The sequence below is a fragment of the Stomoxys calcitrans genome, chromosome 3, assembly GCF_963082655.1.
Source record: "Stomoxys calcitrans chromosome 3, idStoCalc2.1, whole genome shotgun sequence".
NCBI lineage: Eukaryota > Metazoa > Arthropoda > Insecta > Diptera > Muscidae > Stomoxys > Stomoxys calcitrans.
In genome coordinates this window covers 43,140,939-43,161,452 of record NC_081554.1, presented here as the reverse complement: position 1 = coordinate 43,161,452, position 20,514 = coordinate 43,140,939, and the positions used below count along the sequence as shown (strand labels likewise).

The following is a 20,514-nucleotide window of genomic DNA, read 5'->3' as shown; positions in this document are numbered from 1 at the left end:
AACGAATAACCGTTTGCGGCTATCGGAACATTTTTGCTATTAAAGAGTTTTTGGATTATACAACAAAAGAAAGATACTTTTACCGTAGGAAAGGTTGGTAAAAGGTTTACAATACACCAAGTTAGTCACATTCTATAATGCTACGTTTATGTCTACCGATTGATATGTTGAGGTGAAACCTTAAATAGTTACAATAAACGAAAAACATGGTAACAAAAGTAATTTGTTTCTCGTAAAAATATCACAAACGTTTTATTTTTTACTTGTAGCATTACAAGTTTGATAACTTTCGATAAAATTAATAAAACATGTTTTTCATCTTTCTATTTTCAGTGTAACCAATGCGGTAACCAATGCGGCAAAGCTTTCAAGGGCTCCTCAACACTCAACACACTCCACTCATTTACTAATACAAAGTGATACAAGACCATACTCTTGCCAATATTGTGGCAAACGTTTCCATCAAAAATCGGATATGAAGAAACATACTTATAAACATACCGGTAAGTTGTCATTTTTCTTCATTAGTTCATGTATATAGAAAGAAAGGTGTATATTGAGTTGGCTAGTTTATTATCGTGAGCTTCTGGCAACAAACGCCATCAGCAATTCAACTATATCAAAGTGTTTAGGGTTACCACACGCAAAAAATAATTCGTTGCACATAAAAGAAATGTGTCCCGTTATGATACCGAAAGCTATACTGACCACCTTTCTTTCCTTCAGATTTCCTCGTTTTTAACGATTTGGAACTCCCCATTTTCGCCTCCCTGCCGACCGTTTCGCTCTTCCACAGGGTTACAAGGGCATTCGTCGTCCACGCCCGAAGGCATCGAGTTAACCAAGTTTGATAACGGCAGTTCTCTGGCCTTCACTGCCGAATCATCTGCTTTCTCATTCCCACTTACTCCGCTTTGGCCCGGCACCCAAGCGATGAGAATGAAGGCATTAATCTCCTTCTTACACTCTAAGACTGCTCGTGAACTACCGTCCTTCTTGTTATAGCCCTTATGGCCAGTTGATTGTCCGTACAGATGTTCGTACTCGACGTCCTCGCTTTAACACGGGTCGGGTATTCTTCATAGCTGGTTTGGATCCTTACCCCTTTAAAGTATTATAACATCGTCATCGAGTCACAATACCTCCTCAGTCAGCATCCGTAATAGGTTATTTATGGTGGTTACCTATTGGAGTGTCGATAAAATGCCCACCTGTGGAGTGCCCAGTGTCGCCTTCTCCCATATATTTATGTCATGGGACGCATAATCTATCCATCTGTTCCTTAGCATATGGTTTGTCCAGCCTCTAAGAACCAAGTCCACCCTACTCTGGTCTTAGGAATGTATCAGTGTGTCGGTCCCCTGAGGACCTCTTTACCATTGTTGCGAATCTCCCCGTTCACCCAGGATTTTTCTTGGGCTGATTTCTTTTGATGTTCCCCTCCTCATGCTGACAACATTTGTAAAAACTTCTCTCCCCAAGAGGTGTCGCACTGCGGCACGCCGTTCGGGTTATAAAAAGAAGGTCACTTATCATTGAGCTTAACACATGAAACGGACTGCACTCATTGATTTGTGTAATGTTTGCCCCTGTTCCTTAGTGGAATGTTCATGGGCAAAATTTGCAATTGGATTTCCTTTCTCGAAGAAGACAACTATCTTCTAAAGACTCCACCAGTGCAGTCGTAATCCTGTTGACATTGTCGTAAATGTTTTCTATGCTTAGACGATCTAAACTACCTTTCCCAAGTCTACTTCTGAGTAGTCTTCCGAAATTTGTCCAGTTGGTTTTCTACTTATTCCGGAAGACTATCGGATACGGCGCTATATCAAAATACAACGGCTGCGTTGGATAGATCATATTGTCAGAATGGATGAATGAATGATGGAGGGTCCGCCCCCCCTCTCGATATCAAAAAATTATGTAGCCTATGTTTCCTTCCAGAACAACCGTTTTTGAGTCTATACGATTCAGCCGTTTTTGAGTCTATACGGAACAAACAAACAAACACAAATTGAATTTTATATATAAGATTCTCGATTTGACTTCTTAAGCAATTAAGGAGAACAATTCTCAAAATAAGTTTGGTGGTATCGGTAAACATTATCTGCTGGCCTTAAATCAAAAAGTTGTCACTTTTGTAGAAACACATTTCAAGTTTTTTAAGCTTTTGACGATTTTAGAGCATCAGCTATATGTTATGTTAGGCTAGGTTCAAAAGAGGGTGCGGATATTAATACGCCCCATGCCACTATGGACATACACCTAAGTCAGTAATCGGCTTGTTGTGCGCTCTAAATACTAAAAAGGTAACCTCGAAAAAGAAAATCCAAGTTAGGAATTCCGTGCTACTTACAAAATCTTTAGTTGCCTTCCATGCCACGCCCCTGAGTTGGTTCATGTGTGGTATTGTGTCCCCACCTAAGTGCCGGTTTCTCATCTACACAATTATATTAAAAACCTACCATATTGCTCTAATGATTTTTTGTCATTGGACCTACCTATGGCGATACTTTAAAAATAAATTTCCGGGTTTACCATTCGCCCATCACTTTTTATCCATCACGGGTCTTTACATTCAAAAACTCACCCTTTGCCTCTCTCTAGTTGGAAAGGACAAGTGAATAATTATTTTTCCGGCAAACGAATAACCGTTTGCGGCTATCGGAACATTTTTGCTATTAAAGAGTTTTTGGATTATACAACAAAAGAAAGATACTTTTACCGTAGGAAAGGTTGGTAAAAGGTTTACAATACACCAAGTTAGTCACATTCTATAATGCTACGTTTATGTCTACCGATTGATATGTTGAGGTGAAACCTTAAATAGTTACAATAAACGAAAAACATGGTAACAAAAGTAATTTGTTTCTCGTAAAAATATCACAAACGTTTTATTTTTTACTTGTAGCATTACAAGTTTGATAACTTTCGATAAAATTAATAAAACATGTTTTTCATCTTTCTATTTTCAGTGTAACCAATGCGGTAACCAATGCGGCAAAGCTTTCAAGGGCTCCTCAACACTCAACACACTCCACTCATTTACTAATACAAAGTGATACAAGACCATACTCTTGCCAATATTGTGGCAAACGTTTCCATCAAAAATCGGATATGAAGAAACATACTTATAAACATACCGGTAAGTTGTCATTTTTCTTCATTAGTTCATGTATATAGAAAGAAAGGTGTATATTGAGTTGGCTAGTTTATTATCGTGAGCTTCTGGCAACAAACGCCATCAGCAATTCAACTATATCAAAGTGTTTAGGGTTACCACACGCAAAAAATAATTCGTTGCACATAAAAGAAATGTGTCCCGTTATGATACCGAAAGCTATACTGACCACCTTTCTTTCCTTCAGATTTCCTCGTTTTTAACGATTTGGAACTCCCCATTTTCGCCTCCCTGCCGACCGTTTCGCTCTTCCACAGGGTTACAAGGGCATTCGTCGTCCACGCCCGAAGGCATCGAGTTAACCAAGTTTGATAACGGCAGTTCTCTGGCCTTCACTGCCGAATCATCTGCTTTCTCATTCCCACTTACTCCGCTTTGGCCCGGCACCCAAGCGATGAGAATGAAGGCATTAATCTCCTTCTTACACTCTAAGACTGCTCGTGAACTACCGTCCTTCTTGTTATAGCCCTTATGGCCAGTTGATTGTCCGTACAGATGTTCGTACTCGACGTCCTCGCTTTAACACGGGTCGGGTATTCTTCATAGCTGGTTTGGATCCTTACCCCTTTAAAGTATTATAACATCGTCATCGAGTCACAATACCTCCTCAGTCAGCATCCGTAATAGGTTATTTATGGTGGTTACCTATTGGAGTGTCGATAAAATGCCCACCTGTGGAGTGCCCAGTGTCGCCTTCTCCCATATATTTATGTCATGGGACGCATAATCTATCCATCTGTTCCTTAGCATATGGTTTGTCCAGCCTCTAAGAACCAAGTCCACTCTACTCTGGTCTTAGGAATGTATCAGTGTGTCGGTCCCCTGAGGACCTCTTTACCATTGTTGCGAATCTCCCCGTTCACCCAGGATTTTTCTTGGGCTGATTTCTTTTGATGTTCCCCTCCTCATGCTGACAACATTTGTAAAAACTTCTCTCCCCAAGAGGTGTCGCACTGCGGCACGCCGTTCGGGTTATAAAAAGAAGGTCACTTATCATTGAGCTTAACACATGAAACGGACTGCACTCATTGATTTGTGTAATGTTTGCCCCTGTTCCTTAGTGGAATGTTCATGGGCAAAATTTGCAATTGGATTTCCTTTCTCGAAGAAGACAACTATCTTCTAAAGACTCCACCAGTGCAGTCGTAATCCTGTTGACATTGTCGTAAATGTTTTCTATGCTTAGACGATCTAAACTACCTTTCCCAAGTCTACTTCTGAGTAGTCTTCCGAAATTTGTCCAGTTGGTTTTCTACTTATTCCGGAAGACTATCGGATACGGCGCTATATCAAAATACAACGGCTGCGTTGGATAGATCATATTGTCAGAATGGATGACGAAGCTACGTCTACCAGGTGCTAAACTTGGGACCGATGATCTGATGGAATCCTACCGGATGCACTGCTGATATCAATCTCATCTCTGTTCTGACTTGCCACTTTGGCGTAAGAGGGCGGCTCTATACCTTTTTCAACGACCATCTTTCCCTTTCGTGATAGCCGTGGCATCCTTTTGGAAGTCAGTCCTCCATGAATACTCAGAGGCCGTGCGCACTTCCTTTGCGCACTTTGTCTACTTCCGCAGGACACCGTCTGGAGTCTTCATTGCGGGATGGCTGGCTTGGTTTTCCCAGAGTACTTAAAAGCGGGGAGCTCTTTTTCTTGTTAAGTATTTTAACAGCGTTACGCTCTTCGGGATATCTGATTCCCTTTCCAGATTCCGTAGAAGTGCTTGGAATGTCAGTTCTATTCCTTTCTGCACCCTGCACTTGCGTTGCCGGTGCATACTTCTCAGTCTCCTTCGTCGTGCCCCGGATCGCTTTCTTGGTCCTCTTGCTAGAGCAAAGCCTTTGCTAATTACTGCCGTCATCCCGCTGTCTTCATTTCTGGATTCGGCTGCTATGACTGTTTCATTGACATTGTTGGTATCTGAATCTGACTCGAAAGGCTGGGGACGAGCTACGAATCTCTCTGGTTCATCCGTCTCATCCCCATTCTTTAGACCGACTGGTTGTGTGTTTGAAGTATTATTCTCGACTACAGGTGCCAATCACCCGTCCCTATAGGAGGGGCGGAGGAGCGAAATGAAAACACGTTTGCTCCACTCGAAGATTAAGGGAAAAAACGAAACAAGTTAAAGCGTGCTAAGTTTGGCCGGGCCGTATCTTATGTACCTTATGCACCATGGATCACATTTGTCAAGTCCTTTAGCCGTTATCCCTTTGTAGACAAACAAAGGGAAATAGGAATTGCTATGCTATTTTAGCTATACCAAGTTATGAACCGATTGGGGCCATACCTGGATTGGCTGTTGGAGACCAAGGTGGAATTCCTTGTCCAAAATTTCAACCAAATCGGATTACAACTGTGCCCTATTGGGGCTTAAGAAATAAAATTATAAGATTTGTTTATATTGGAGCTATATCAGTTTATGGAGCGAATATAGCCATGCTAAACACGTATGTTTAAGGCCATAAAAGAAGTCGTTGTGCAAAATTTCAGCCAAATCGCATAAGTACTGCTGCCTCTAGAGGTTCTAGAAGTATAATCGGGAGATGGGATACTTAGCTCCGTTGTTGATGGTCAAAAATCGGATTTAAGCTACCGTTAGCCTCTAGAGGCTAACGAAGTCACTATCCGAGATCGGATTATATGGGAGCTATATAAGGTTATAAACACTTCAGACAAAATTTCATGCAAGTCCGATAAAAATTGCGGCCTCTAGCGGCTCAAGAATTTAAGATCGGAAAAGGATTTATATGAGAGCTATATCAGGTTATGAACCGATTTTAACTATATTTGGCACTTGTTAGAAGTTAGAACAAAACACTTCATACAAAATTTCAGGCAAATCCGATAATAATTGCGCCCTCTATCGGCTCAAGAATTCAATATCCGGAATGGGTTTATATGAGAACTATATCAGGTTATGAACCGATTTGAACCATACTTGACGCAGTTGTTAGAAGTTAGAACAAAACACTTCATACAAAATTTAAGGCAAATCCGATAATAATTGCGCCCTCTAGCGGCTCAATAAATCAAGATCCGAATACTACGTGCAAAATTTCAGCCAAATATGATAAGATTTGCGCCCTCTATCGGCTCAAGAATTCAAGACCCGAATCGGTTTATGTGAGAGCTATATCAGTTTGTGAACCGATTTGGACCATACCTGGCGCAGTTGTTGATGGTCAGTCCAAAACACTTCATGGTAAATTTCAGCCAAATCAGATAAGAATTGCGCCATCTATCGGCTCAAGAAGTCAAGATCCGACAGCGGTTTATATGGCAGCTATATCACGTTATGAACTGATATGAGTTATACTTGGCACAGTTGTTGATGGTCCAACCAATACACTTCATGCTAAATTTCAGCCAAATCTGATAAGAATTGCGCCCTCTATCGGCTCAAGAATTCAAGACCCGAAATTGGTTTATGTGATAGCTATATCAGGTTATGAACTGATTTGAACCATACTTGTCACAATTGTTGATGGTCAAACCAAATCACTACGTACAAAATTTCTGACAAATTGATTGATAATTGCGCCCTTTATCGGCTCAAGAATTCAAGATCCGAAATGGGTTTATATGAGAGCTATATCGGGTTATAAACCGATTTGAACTATACTTGGCACAGTTGTTGATGGTCATACCAAAACACTTTGTGCAAAATTTCAGGTAACTTGCATAATAATTGCGCCATCTAGCGGCTGAAGAAGTCAAGATCCGATATCGGTTTAAATGGCAGCTATACCCAAACGTGGACCGATTTGGTCCAATTACAATCCCAACCTACCTGCACTAAAACGAAGTATTTATGCAAAATTTTAAGGGTTTACTTTACTCTACTTTACTCTTTCGAAAGTTAGCGTGCTTTCGATAGACGAACGGATGGACGGACGGACGGATGGACAGACGGACGGACATGGCTAGATCGACTTAAAATGTCATCTTGATTGTCATGACATATACTTCATGGGGTTTCAGATCAATATTTCGATGTGTAACAAACTGAATGACGAATTTAGTATGCCCCCATCCTATGGTGAAAAGTGTAAAAATATGAATTAAATACATTTGAAGTCGTTAAGAGGTTATTCCAAAAAATAAGAAATAATTGTGCATTATTTAGCCTAAAAATTCAGAGATAGCCAAAAAACAAGTTTTTTAGAGCATTTGTGGTAGTATTTAAGGCTAGAAAAATTCTTTGCAAATTAGACTCATTACCATTGTTGTCCCCATAAATCCAGAATTTCTGATTCAATTACTTTGATGGTTTAAATTTGGAAAACTTCTGGGGGGACATGCCACAAGTTGTCTGAAGTTCATGAGCTAATGAAAAGTAGCTCTTTTCATTGAACCATATACAGGGTGGCTGATGAAAGCCGCTACCAAAAAAAAATGTAATAACTTTTTTTCTATTTAATAATAATAATTTAATAATTAATTTAATTAATTAATTTAATTAATAATAATTTAATAATTAATTTAATAATTTAATTTAACATGAATAAAAGAAAAATGTATTCCATACACCGAAAAAAAAATGTAGCAATATTCATCATTGTAGCAATATTCATCAGCCACCCTGTATGTGTCCATATATGTCAACCTTTAGATAAAACCTCCTTACAAACCAAATCCATGGTTTGACATCGTTCTTTGACCAAACATCTTATCTCATAACCATTAAGGTTCATTGCATTTTCCCAATCTAATAGTCAGTGGAGAAAAAAAAATCCTTTTTACACTTTCATCCCCACCAGTTGGACATTGTCAACCACATCTGCTGGGCCTCTATCTGATTACAATACAGCTGCCCAATGTAGCCCTAGAATCTGAACAAAAGAGGACATACTAAAAGAAATCGAAAATTTAATTACCGAAACTCTTTTGTTTTCTCTGATAATATTCTGGCCAGCAGCAACTTGAGCTGCAAAATATGGTGGGCATTATGGCCGGCACGTGAATGGGCAAAAAGGTGAAATAAAAAGGTATCACGTATCCCTAGATAAAATTACAGTTTTCATTTAGTGCTATGCTCCACATCTTTGCTGCTAATGTGTTTAGTTTAATGTGTTTTATGTCAATGGTTATTGCACTTTTTGGTAATTACATAATGACTAAACGAGATAAAAACTTAAAAAGTTCAACACTAAGCTGAGAGCATCTTTTGCAATAAATGTTTTGTGCACAAAACTTCTACTGTGCAAGTGTATGTGTGTGAGTTGAGGCACTTTAATTAGATTAGGTATATCTGTATGATATGGTATCGTATAACTGGACAAAATTACGAAGGATGCATTAAGGCAAGTGCAATTTGTTTTAAGTTTTCAGAATAGTAGTGAGAATAGTTTTAAAATATGATTGTAAAAAAACACTTTGCTAATGTTGATTCTTCCATTGAGAATTTCGGGATTTTTGGTCTAATCACGCTTATATAGAGTCAGCGGACTATTCAGGCCTCATTTTGAGCCTACAGCCCATTTACATAGTGCCCATCATCTGTGAGCCTTCTCAGTACGCTCCTGAATGTGATACTTCCAAATTAGTTTCCTATCCAAGATCACTCCTAAGTATTTGACCTTGTAACAGAGGCTAGGTTGAAAAGAGGGTGCAGATATTAATCCGCCCCATGCCACTATGCACGAACACCTAAGCCAGTAATCGGCTTGTTGTGCGATCTAGAAACTAACCAGTAAAAGCGTGCTAAGCTTGGCCGGGTCGAATCTTATATACCCTCCACCATAGATAGCATTTGTCGAGTTCTTTTCCCGGGATCTCTTCTTAGGCAAAAAAGGATATAAGAAAAGAGTTGCTCTTCTATTAGAACGATATCAAGATATGGTCCGGTTTGGACCACAATTAAATGATACGTTGGAGACCTGTGTAAAATGTCAGCCAATTCGAATAAGAATTGCGCCCTTTGGGGGCTCAAGAAGTAAAATAGAGAGATCGATTTATATCGGGCTATAGACCGATATATATAGACCGATTCTACTATAGACCGATTCAGACCATAATGAACACGTATGTTGATGGTCATGAGAGGATCCGTCGTACAAAAATCCGTCGTACAGAGTCAAGATCCCAGATCGGTTTATATCAGGTTATGAACCGATTTTAACATTATTTGACACAGTTGTTGAAAGTAAGAATAAAATACGTTATGCAAAATTTCAGCCAAATCGGATACGAATTGCGCTCTCTAGAAGCTCAAGAAGTCAAGTCCCCAGATCTGTTTATATGACAGCTATATCAGGTTATGGACCGATTTGAACCATACTTGGCACAGTTGTTGGATACCATAACAAAATACTTCGTGCTAAAAATTCATTAAAATCGGATGAGAATTGCGCCCTCTAGAGGCTCAAGAGGTCAAGACCCAAGATCGGTTTATATGACAGCTATATCAGGTTATTGACCGATTTGAACCAAACTTGGCACAGTTGTTGGATATCATAACAAAACACGTCGTGCAAAATTTCATTTCAATCGGATAAGAATTCCGCACTCTAGAGGCTCAAGAAGTCAAGACCCAAGATCGGTTTATATGGCAGCTATATCAGGTTATAAACCGATTTGAACCATACTTGGCACAGTTGTTGGATATCATAACAAAACTCGTCGTGGAAAATTTCATTGCAATCGGATAAGAATTGCGCACTCTAGAGGCTCAAGAAGTCAAGACCCAAGATCGGTTTATATGGCAGCTATATCAAAACGTGAACCGATATGGCCCATTTACAATACCAACCGACCTACACTAATAAGAAGTAATTGTGCAAAATTTCAAGCGGCTAGCTTTACCCCTTCGGAAGTTAGGGTGCTTTCGACAGTCAGACGGACGGACGGACAGATGGACGGACATGGCTAGATCGACATCAAATACCGCTACGATCAAGAATATATATACTTTATGGGGTCTCAGATGAATATTTCGAGTAGTTACAAACAGAATGACGAAATTAGTTTACCCCCCATCCTATGGTGGAGGGTATAAAAATTAACCTCTAAAGGGAAAATTTTAGGTCAGGAATTCCGTGCTATTTTCGAAATCCTGAATTGTTTTCCATACCACTCCTCTAAGTTGGTTCATGTCTGGTATTGTGTCCCCACCTATGTGGCCGTATCTGTTAGCCGCGAAAACCGGTCAATGACATAGGAAATGTTCCAACGTCTCATCACCTTTCCCGCGCGCTATCACTTGCCGCATCGATTTTGCACAATTGAGCTCGTTGTCCTATGTGTGCTGTTATGATACCGAAAGCTTTATTGACCTCCTTCTTGCGTCCTTTCAGTAATAGCCTCGTTTTCTCACAATTCGGATCTCCCCGTAGAATTTTCGTTGTCCTTCCGACCGTTTCGTTCCAGAGGGTTACAAGCGCATTCGTCGACCACATCCTCAATTTGGACTGGGTTAACCCGAAATGCTTCGGGTTAATCAAGTTTATTGACAGAACTCCTCTGGCCTGCACTAGTTATAGTCATTTTTTTCATTCCCCCTTACTCCGTTATGGCCCGGCACCCAAACGATGCGGATTTTGCCTTCCTCAGAGAAGGCGTTAATCTCCTTCTTACACTGCAAGACTGTTGGTGGCTTTACCGTCCTGGTTGTTTTTGTCTTAAGGGCCAGTCTACTGTCCATAAAGATGTTCACACTCCGTGTTCTAGCGTTAGCACCACACCACCCCACGCCATCCAAGATCGCCCGGATCTCCGCCTGCAGGACCTTATTAAGGTCAGGCTGTCGAAAACAGTTCTCAGTCTCTGGATTCTCATTGTAGAACCCCAGGCCCTAGCTAGCTTTTGATTCATCTATATAGCATGATCTTCCAGATGGCAATGCTATGGTCCCATCAATCCAAGACTGTGCCTCTGGCAGCAGTGCCTCGCATTCGACCTCAAGTGTCATCTCAGGTATACGATCGGAAACCTCTTCCATTCCTTTCAGATTTGCTATTGTCGTCTCGATTATACCCCGATGGTGTCACCTGGTCCTATCCTCTATCCACTCTCCCATTAAGTCTCATAGCTGCAGTCGCTGCCTTACACATGATCTGCATTTCTGTGGGTCTAATGTCTAGAATAGTTTCGGTGCTCTAGTGGGCGTGGTTCTCATCACTCCTCCTTACCAAGACAACATGCTCTCTGAGCCTTACCTTTTCCTCCTTCGCAGTCCACCAAACTACTGAGGCGTTAGTGAGTATTGGTCTAATCACGCTCCTTTAGAGCTGGTGAAATATCTTCGTATTCAGACACATTTCGAACCTATCTATAACGAATGTGGCATACAAAATCAGATCGACGTATGGGAGGTCGCCCATCCCCCAAAAACGCCCTAAATGGGCATATTAGCCAATCGCGACTATATAGAACTCGGTTTGTTTGTTCTCGAAATTTTCACAGATTGTGTAGATTGGTCTGTAAGGAAACATAGGCCATATATCCTGCCTCTTAACCCAAGAACACCACCACTACAATATGGGTATCGGATGAAAAGTATTGGAAAGTATAATGCGAATATGGGATAAAAAATTGAGTCTAAGCGGGCCGCCCCAACCCCAAAACGACTCAAATGAAAGGTGTACGGGAGTAGATAACAAATATGTTAACAAAAAATTAAGTCCATGTAGTGGTAGGTGTCTCCTCAAATAAATGATTTTTGGGAGTAAAGAACGAATTTTATACCTATTTTTAGAGCAGAGTGGGGGAGTGCCAGGCCCAGCCCCAGCCCCAAAACGACCTCCAATCCGTATATATTTATCAACCATGGCAATTTTGGGCTTAAATGAAAGGTATTTGAGAGCAGAGCACGAATGTGAAATCCATATTTGGGCGGAATGTTTGAGGTACCATCCCACCTCCAAAAGGCACTCTCCGTCAAATGGATGCATAGACCAATCACAACAATATAAAGCAGAAATGGAACAGGACAATTTTACTGACCATAGTAATATGGGGCTCATATAAAAAGTATTTGAGTGTTTAGCACGAATCTTATATTTACTTTAAGGGCCAAGTGTCTGGGTGACCTATTCACTCCCAAAATACACCCCAAACTGGACATATTTACGCCCTGCAATATAGGAGTCTAATAATAGGTATAAGATTGTAGAGCAAAAAATTGCCTATACATATTTTGTAAAAGAACATGCGCCAGCTTCTAACAAATCAATGAGTTCTGTCCGATTCAAGTTTAAGCTCAATGATAATGGACCCGCTTTTTACATGACTTCTATGTATGGCACAGATCTCACAAATGTCGCCAACATAAGGAGGGATAACCACCACTTACATTGTAGCCAATGTTGTCGCCAGGAATTGAATTCATTCGTTTAGCATCATTGGCGGTCTTTCTTACCTCTGCGCTTCAATGACACGAATTCGAAATCCACATTCGGGGCGAACTGTCCCCATCTTAAAACTTTACGAAAACAGGACTTATATATCGACCATTGCAATACAGGGTACAAATACAATGTATAAGAGAGTTAAAGAAGGCACTGCGGAGCGGGCCCGGTTCGGCTACCAGAGTTGTTTGTAAAGCTTAACAAACCATGACTTTAAATTTCAATGATCGGTCTAATATTAGTGATAATGAAGACGAGATTATTTAGTTAGCCAATGTAAACGAACCTTAAGAAATCGACCGCTATGCGGTACTAAATAGCACACAAATATCATTCTGGGCGAAAGTAAAGTTTTCTACTTGCGGGTGTAAGTTTAAGTTCTTATACCCTCCACCATAGGATGGGGGTATACTAATTTCGTCTTTCTGTTTGTAACTACTCGAAATATACATCTGAGACCCCATAAAGTATATATATTTTTGATCGAAGTGACATTTTATGTCGATCTAGACATGTCCGTCCGTCTGTCTGTCTGTCGAAAGCATGCTAACTTTTGAAGAAGTAAAGCTAGCTGCTTGAAATTTAGCACAAATACTCCTTATTAATGTAGGTCGGTTGGGATTGTAAATGGGCCAATCGGTCCATGTTTTGATATAGCTGCCATATGAACTGATCTTGGGTCTTGACTTCTTGAGCCTCTAGAGGGCGCAATTCCTATCCGATTGTAATAAAATTTTGCACGTAGTGTTTTTTGGTATCACTTCCAACAACTGCGCTATGTATTGTTCAAATCGGTCCATGTTTTGATATAGCTGCCATATAAACCGATCTTGGGTCTTGACTTCTAGAGCCTCTAGAGGGCGCAATTCTTATCCTATTGGAATGTACATTTGCACGACGTGTTTTGTTATGATATCCAACAACTGTGCCAATTATGGTTTGAATCGGTCCATAACCTGATATAGCTGCCATATAAACCGATCTTGGGTCTTGACTTCTAGAGCCTATAGAGGGCGCAATTCTTATCCGATTGGAATGAAATTTTGCACGACGTGTTTTGGTATCACTTCCAACAACTGTGGCAAGTATGGTTTGAATCGATCCATAACCTGATATAGCTGCCATATGACCCGATCTAGGGTCTTGACTTCTTGAGCCTTTAGAGGGAGCAATTCTTATCCGATTGGAATGAAATTTTGCACGACGAGTTTTGGTATCACTTTCAACAACTGCGCTAAGTATTGTTCAAATCGATATATGTTTTGATATAGCTGCCATATAAACCGATCTTGGGTCTTGACTTCTTGAGCCTCTACGGGGCGCAATTCTTATCCGATTGGAATGAAATTTTGCACGACGTGTTTTGTTATGATATCCAACAATTGTGGCAAGTATGGTTTGAATCGGTCCATAACCTGATATAGCTGCCACATAAACCGATCTTGGGTCTTGACTTCTTGAGCCTGTAGAGGGCGCAATTCTTATCCGATTGAACTGAAATTTTGCATGACGTGTTTTGGTATCACTTCCAAAAACTGCACTAAGTATTGTTCAAATCGGTCTATGTTTTGATATAGCTGCCATATAAATCGATCTTGGGTCTTGACTTCTTGAGCCTCTACGGTGCGCAATTCTTATCCAATTGGAATGAAATTTGGCACGACGGGTTTTGGTATCACTTCCAACAACTGTGCCAAGTATGGTTCAAATCCGTCTATAACCTGATATAGCTGCCACATAAACCGATCTTGGGTCTTGACTTCTTGAGCCTGTAGAGGGCGCAATTCTTATCCGATTGAACTGAAATTTTGCATGACGTGTTTTGGTATCACTTCCAAAAACTGCACTAAGTATTGTTCAAATCGGTCTATGTTTTGATATAGCTGCCATATATACCGATGTTGGGTCTTGACTTCTTGAGCCTCTAGAGGGCACAATTCTTATCCGATTGGAATGAAATTTTGCACGACCTGTTTTGGTATCACTTCCAACCAACAGCGCTAAGTACGGTTCAAATCGGTCCATGTTTTGATATAGCTGCCATATAAACCGATCTTGGGTCTTGACTTCTTGAGCCTCTAGAGGGCGCAATTCTCATCCGATTTGGAAGAAATTTTGTACAACGGCTTCTCTCGTGAACTTCAATATGCGTCTCTAATATGGTATAAATCGATCAATAGCTTGATACAGCTCCCATATAAAGCGATCTCCCGATTTTGCTTTCTGAGCCCCAACAAGGCGCAATTCTTATTCAATATTATTTGTTTGCCTTAAAAGAGATACCCCGCATAGAACTCGACAAATGCGATCCATGGTGGAGGGTATATAAGTTTCGGTTCGGCCGAACTTAGCACCCTCTTACTTGTTTTTTTCTACAAATCATGCTATTGAGACTTATGCAATAGAATCTTTTTCTTGTTTTTTTCTACATCTTGAGTGCAAACTAAACCTTGGCCAACGTGGTATTTGGTCTTTGAGACATTTCAAGTTGTGCATTTCCTGCATCAAAAGCATTGTCGTTATACTTAAATCATACGGTTTGTAATACGTGCTCACTTCTCAAGCCATTTGATATCACTGGTGCTGATGAGTCCTTGGATGATGTGACACCATACAGTTTTGCCACATCTAGGACTGCATGTTGCAATCAACATCAATTCCAGGGATTTTCTTAGCCTCACAACGTCAACACAACAGAAAGGCAAGTGCTAAAGAAGGATACTTTGAAAGACAGGTATCAAAAAAGAAAAAAAAAAATCACAAGTCTGCATTAAATATTTCTTAACTTTGCAAAATGTTCCATTTCCAGTCGAGATGTACAGTCGGTTGTATATTACTTTACCTTAACATTTAATGCGAACAAAAATGAAATATCAACAACGAAAGACTTTACTCTACTCTTTAGCTTTGGAAATCTTTGCTTCCTGGCATTCATCCATAGCAACGCTACAAAAAGACTTCACCGATGTTTGAATTTGCCGTTGGTGGTCTGTCACAAAGTTATTTTTAATGCATCACTTTAGCCATATTTCCGGTGAATTTTGCAAAGTTCGTTTCTCCCCTCTTTCTGCGCACTGCAGTTGCTAGTTTGGTATGGAATTTATAAAAAATGCATAATGCATTTCAACACCTCATTGTGCCAAGGAATTGAAAATATCTTCCAAGTTGAAAACGAAAGAAACAAAAAGCCAAAGAATTAAAATTGAAGCCAGCATGTCTGTAATTTTTGTAGATGCTTTGAGAAGTGACTGCACAGAAGCAGAAGTAAATGCAGTATTATCGGTGTTATGTTTAAAATGTGAAAACATATTTTCTTGAAATGTGCAATGGCTTCCTTCTTTAAAATGTAATTTGTACCATAAAATTCAAGGGTAAATATGAGTGATAGTTGTTGCATAATAGGAAATTATAAGGAAAAAATAAATTTAGGGTAGTCAAAAAGATGTTAAAATGGTAGCACCCAATGTTGCTACTCAAGAAAATTATTTCCTACCAAAATTTTGAGAAAAATCCTGCCAAACCCCACCAAAACCTACCAATATTCCACAAGCCAAATATGGGGTATATGTTTACACTAGCTGGCCCGGGCCCGCTCCGCTGCGCCTTCTATTACTTTATATGAAACAAATATCAGCATCGTGCTCTTCTCTCAAATACTATTTATTGAAACCCCATATTGCCATTGGCTTAAGAGGAGTTTACAGGATGAGGCGTCCCCCAAACACATGGCCCCAAAATAGGTTATCAAATTCGTTTTCTAATCTCAAATGCCTTTCATTTGAGCCACATATTGCGATGGTCACTAAAAGATTGCTGTTTGTGGGGTATTTTGGGAAAGGGGTAGACCCCCAATTCTTGCTCTACCCCCCAAACCCTTCCATTTAAGCTCCACATTGACATAGTCAGTAAATATGCCCGATTCAGGGATGTTTTGGGGGATTGGGGTGGTCCCCCAAACACTTAAGCCCGGAAAATATATCAGCAACGTGCTCTATTCCCATACATCTATATATCATTTATTTGAACCCCATATTGCCATTGCCCTCAAAATTGGATATCAAATTCGTTTTCTAAACTCATTTAAACTCCTTATTGCAAAAGTCAGCAAATAAGTCCGGTTTGGGGTATCGACTCTAAAAACTATGAATATTTAGTTCCACTCTCTTTAAGACCCAAATTGTCCTGGTGAGCAAATACGTCCAATTTGGGGTTTGTTATTTGTGGTGGGACGTCCGCTAGACAGTTGGCCCCTAATGTTGATATCAGATACGTGGTCTACTCCCACATACCTTTAATTTGAGCCCCATATTTTCATAGTCGCCAAACATGACCGGCTTGGAGGTTGTTTTGGGGGATGAGCGGCCACTCAGTAAGTTGGCCATGTAAATATATATCGGGATCGTGTTCCATTCTAAAAACCCTCTTATTTGAGCCTCATATTGCAACAGTCAGCAAATACTTCCTATTTGGGTGGTGCTGTGGGGGTGGGTTGGCCCCATAGACACTTTTCCCGAATATTGATATCAAATTCGTGCTTTACTGCCAAAGACATTTCATTTAAGCCCCATATTGCAATGGTCGTAAATTTGTCCCCTTTGGGGGATGTTTTTGGTGAGAGGCGGCCCCCAAACACTTGGTTGTCAGATTCGTATTCTACATTCAAATACCTTTTATTTAAGCCCCATATTCCCATGGTCAGTAGATAAGTCCAGTTTGGGGGGTGTTTTGGGGAAGGGGTGGACCCCCGAAAACGTGGTCCCACATTTCGATATCAGATTCGTATTCTACTCGCAAATACCTTTCATTTGAGTCCCATATTGCCATGGTCGGTAAATATGTCCGATTTAGGGGTGTTTTGGGGGTTGGGGTCTTCCGCCTAACACTTTGTCCGACATTTGGATATCAGATACGTTTTCTAATCTTAATTACCTTTCATTTGAGTCCCATATTGTCGTGATTGGCCTAAATATATGTTTGGTAGGTTTAAGGGACGGGCGGCCCCCCTAGGTACCATATCCGAAATTTGGATACCAAATTTTTATTTTTAAGGTACCATATGAGAGCACACAAAATTTCGCTTAAATCGCACCACCCATCTCCGAGATCTGACGTTTCTGAAAATTATGGTAAGGGGGAGGGTCCGCCCCCCCCTTCAGATATCAAAAAATGTAGCACCCTATTTTCACCACGGGGTCATGATCCACCATCTGCGAAAATTTCAAGAAAATCGGTTCAGCCGTTTCTGGGGAAGGAGTGGACCCCCAGAAACGTGGTCCCACATTTGGATATCAGATTCGTATTCTACTCGCAAATACCTTTCATTTGAGTCCCATACTGCCACGGTCGGTAAATATGTCCGATTTAGGGGTGTTTCGGGGGTTGGGGTGTTCCGCCTATTACTTTGTCCGACATTTGGATATCAGATACGTTTTCTAATCTCAATTACCTTTCATTTGAGTCCCATATTGTCGTGATTGGTCTAAATATATGTTTGGTAGGTTTTAGGGACGGGCGGCCCCCCTAGGTACTCAATCCGAAATTTGGATACCAAATTTTTATTTTTAGGGTGCTATATGAAAGCACACAAAATTTCGCTTAAATCGCATCGCCCGTCCCCTAGATCTAGCGTTTCTGAAAATTAGGGTAAGGGGGAGGGTCTGCCCCCCTTCAGATATCAAAAAATGTAGTACCCTATTTTCACCACGGGGTCATGATGCACCATCTGTGAAAATTTGAAGAAAATCGGTTCAGCCGTTTCTGGGTCTATAAAAAACATACAAACAAACCTACAAACACAAATTGATTTTTATATATAAGATACCCACCATATAAAAGTTGGCCATTGACAGATCATATAGGATCTAGATATGTCCGTCCGTCTGTTTGTTGAAATCACTTTACAGCCTGAAGTTCAAAGATGGCCTATATCTTGATAAAGTACCCTTTGTACCGATCTCCCGATCATAAAACTTGAGTTCAAAAAGTCCGATTTTTTTGCCCCGATGCCCCAAAGAACAACCGTGCCGGGTTTGGGCAAAACGATCTACCGATTTAGGTGTTTCAGCGCTGAAATATGCTTTTGCTACCAATTTTTGCAATTTTTGCCATTGCAGCGAGTTGCATGTACCCCTACATATTTAAGTATAGACCAGATTTGACCATATTTGTATGCAGCTGCCATATAGCCTGGTTTTCCGATTGAAGGCATTGAACGCAAAAAAATCGCATTTCCTATCCAGAATTTACGAAGTTTGGAAGAGATCCCTTAACACTGAGGACCACGCCCACTAGGGCACTGGAGACTATTCTAGATATCCTACCCATTGATATACAGATTAAGTGTGAGGCAGCCACTGCGGCTATGAGACTTAGGGCGATGGGAGAATGGTTTGAGGATGAGAGCAGCTCATTCCATCGCGGTTTAACCGAGGCAAAGATGGGAAACCTGGAAGGAAGGGAAGAGGTTTCCGATCGGATACCTGAGATGAACCTTGAAGTCGAATGCGACGCACTGCTGCCATCGGCACAGTCTTAAATTGACGGAATCCTAGTATTGCCATCTAGAAGATCATGTTACACGAATGGATCAAAGCTAGAGGACAGAGTGGGCCTGGGGGTTTACATTGAAAATCCAAGGACTGAGATCTGTTTTAGACTGCCTGACCATAATACGGTCCTGCAGGCGGAGATCCGAGCGATCACGGAATGCGTGAAGTGGTGTGGTGCTAACGCGAGGACGTCGAGTGTGAACATCTTTACCTACAGTAAAATTGCCATAAGGGCAATAACAACCAGGACGGTAAGGTCACGAACAGTCTGGCAGTATAAGAAGGAGATTAACGCCTTCTCAGAGGATGGGAAAATCCGCATCGTTTGGATGCCGGGCCATAACGAAGTAAGGGGAAATGAAAGGGCAGACGATTTGGCGGTGAAGGCCTGAGGACTGCCGTCAATAAACTTGGTTGGCCTTCGGGTCGACGCCGAGTTGAGGTAGTGGGCGACGAATGCGCATGCAACATTGTGGAACAGCGAAACGGTCGGTAGGACGGCGAAAATCCTATGGGGGGATCCAGATCGTAAGAGGACGAGGCTATTACGAAAGCAAGAAGGAGTTCAGTATAGCTATTGCTATCACAACGGGATACATAGGACTACGAGCTCACTTATGTAAATTCGCTGTGGCAAGTGAAAGCATGTGTAGGGCATGCGGAGAAGATGATGAGACATTAGAGCATTTCCTTTGTCATTGCCCGGCTTTCGTGTCCAACAGATACCGGCACTTAGGTGGAGACACAATACCACACATGAAGCAACTTAGGGGAGTGGTATTGAAAACAATTAAGGATTTTGTAAGTACCATGGAATTCCTAACTTAACAATTTCTTTTTAGAGGTTACTTTATAGATTTTAGAGCGCACAACAAGCCGATTATTGGCTTGGAGGTATGTCCATAGTAGCATGGGACGGATTAATATCTGCACCTTCTTGTCAACTTAACCTAACCTAATCTACTTTTAATTGGTACATATGTCCTGCTAGAAGGTTTGGGGGTGGAGAGGCCCCTCAGAGACAAAGGAATTAAATTTCTATTCCAGGTTTGTACTCTACTTTTAAATGCCTTTCATTTTATACCCATATTGCCCAAAGCGGTTAGAGAGTCCTGTTGGGGTTTGTTTTGGGAGGGGGGTGGAAGAACCATCACCACAAGTTCTAATACTAAGTTCCTATTTTATTCCTAAATACCTCTCGTTTGATACCCATATTATCCCAATCGTTACAAATGTCCGTCCTGGTGGGTTTTGGGATGGGGCGTCCCAAATTTTCGTGTTTTTGGGGTACCATATAATGGCATACGCAATTTCACTTAAATCGGTGAACCCATATCCGAGATTTGGCGTTTTTAAATATTGCGGTAAGGAGTAGGGTCCGCCCCCCTTTGGTTATCAAAAAATTGACTACTCTATTTTTACCGGG

At 40.9% G+C, this 20,514-nt stretch overlaps 1 protein-coding gene across 1 annotated transcript in view; it reads left to right on the top strand.

Annotated features, from left to right (window-relative positions):
* The first annotated feature begins 206 nt into the window (after positions 1–206).
* The window catches only part of LOC131996024 (zinc finger protein GFI1 homolog pag-3-like), a 55,314-nt gene continuing 35,006 nt past the window's right edge, over positions 207–20,514 (top strand). Inside the window, exons 1-5 of the mRNA XM_059365439.1 lie at positions 207–218; positions 270–277; positions 334–503; positions 797–845; positions 2,976–3,145. Of these exons, the coding sequence (XP_059221422.1) occupies positions 207–218; positions 270–277; positions 334–503; positions 797–845; positions 2,976–3,145 (409 nt within the window). The remainder of the gene's footprint in view (positions 219–269; positions 278–333; positions 504–796; positions 846–2,975; positions 3,146–20,514) is intronic.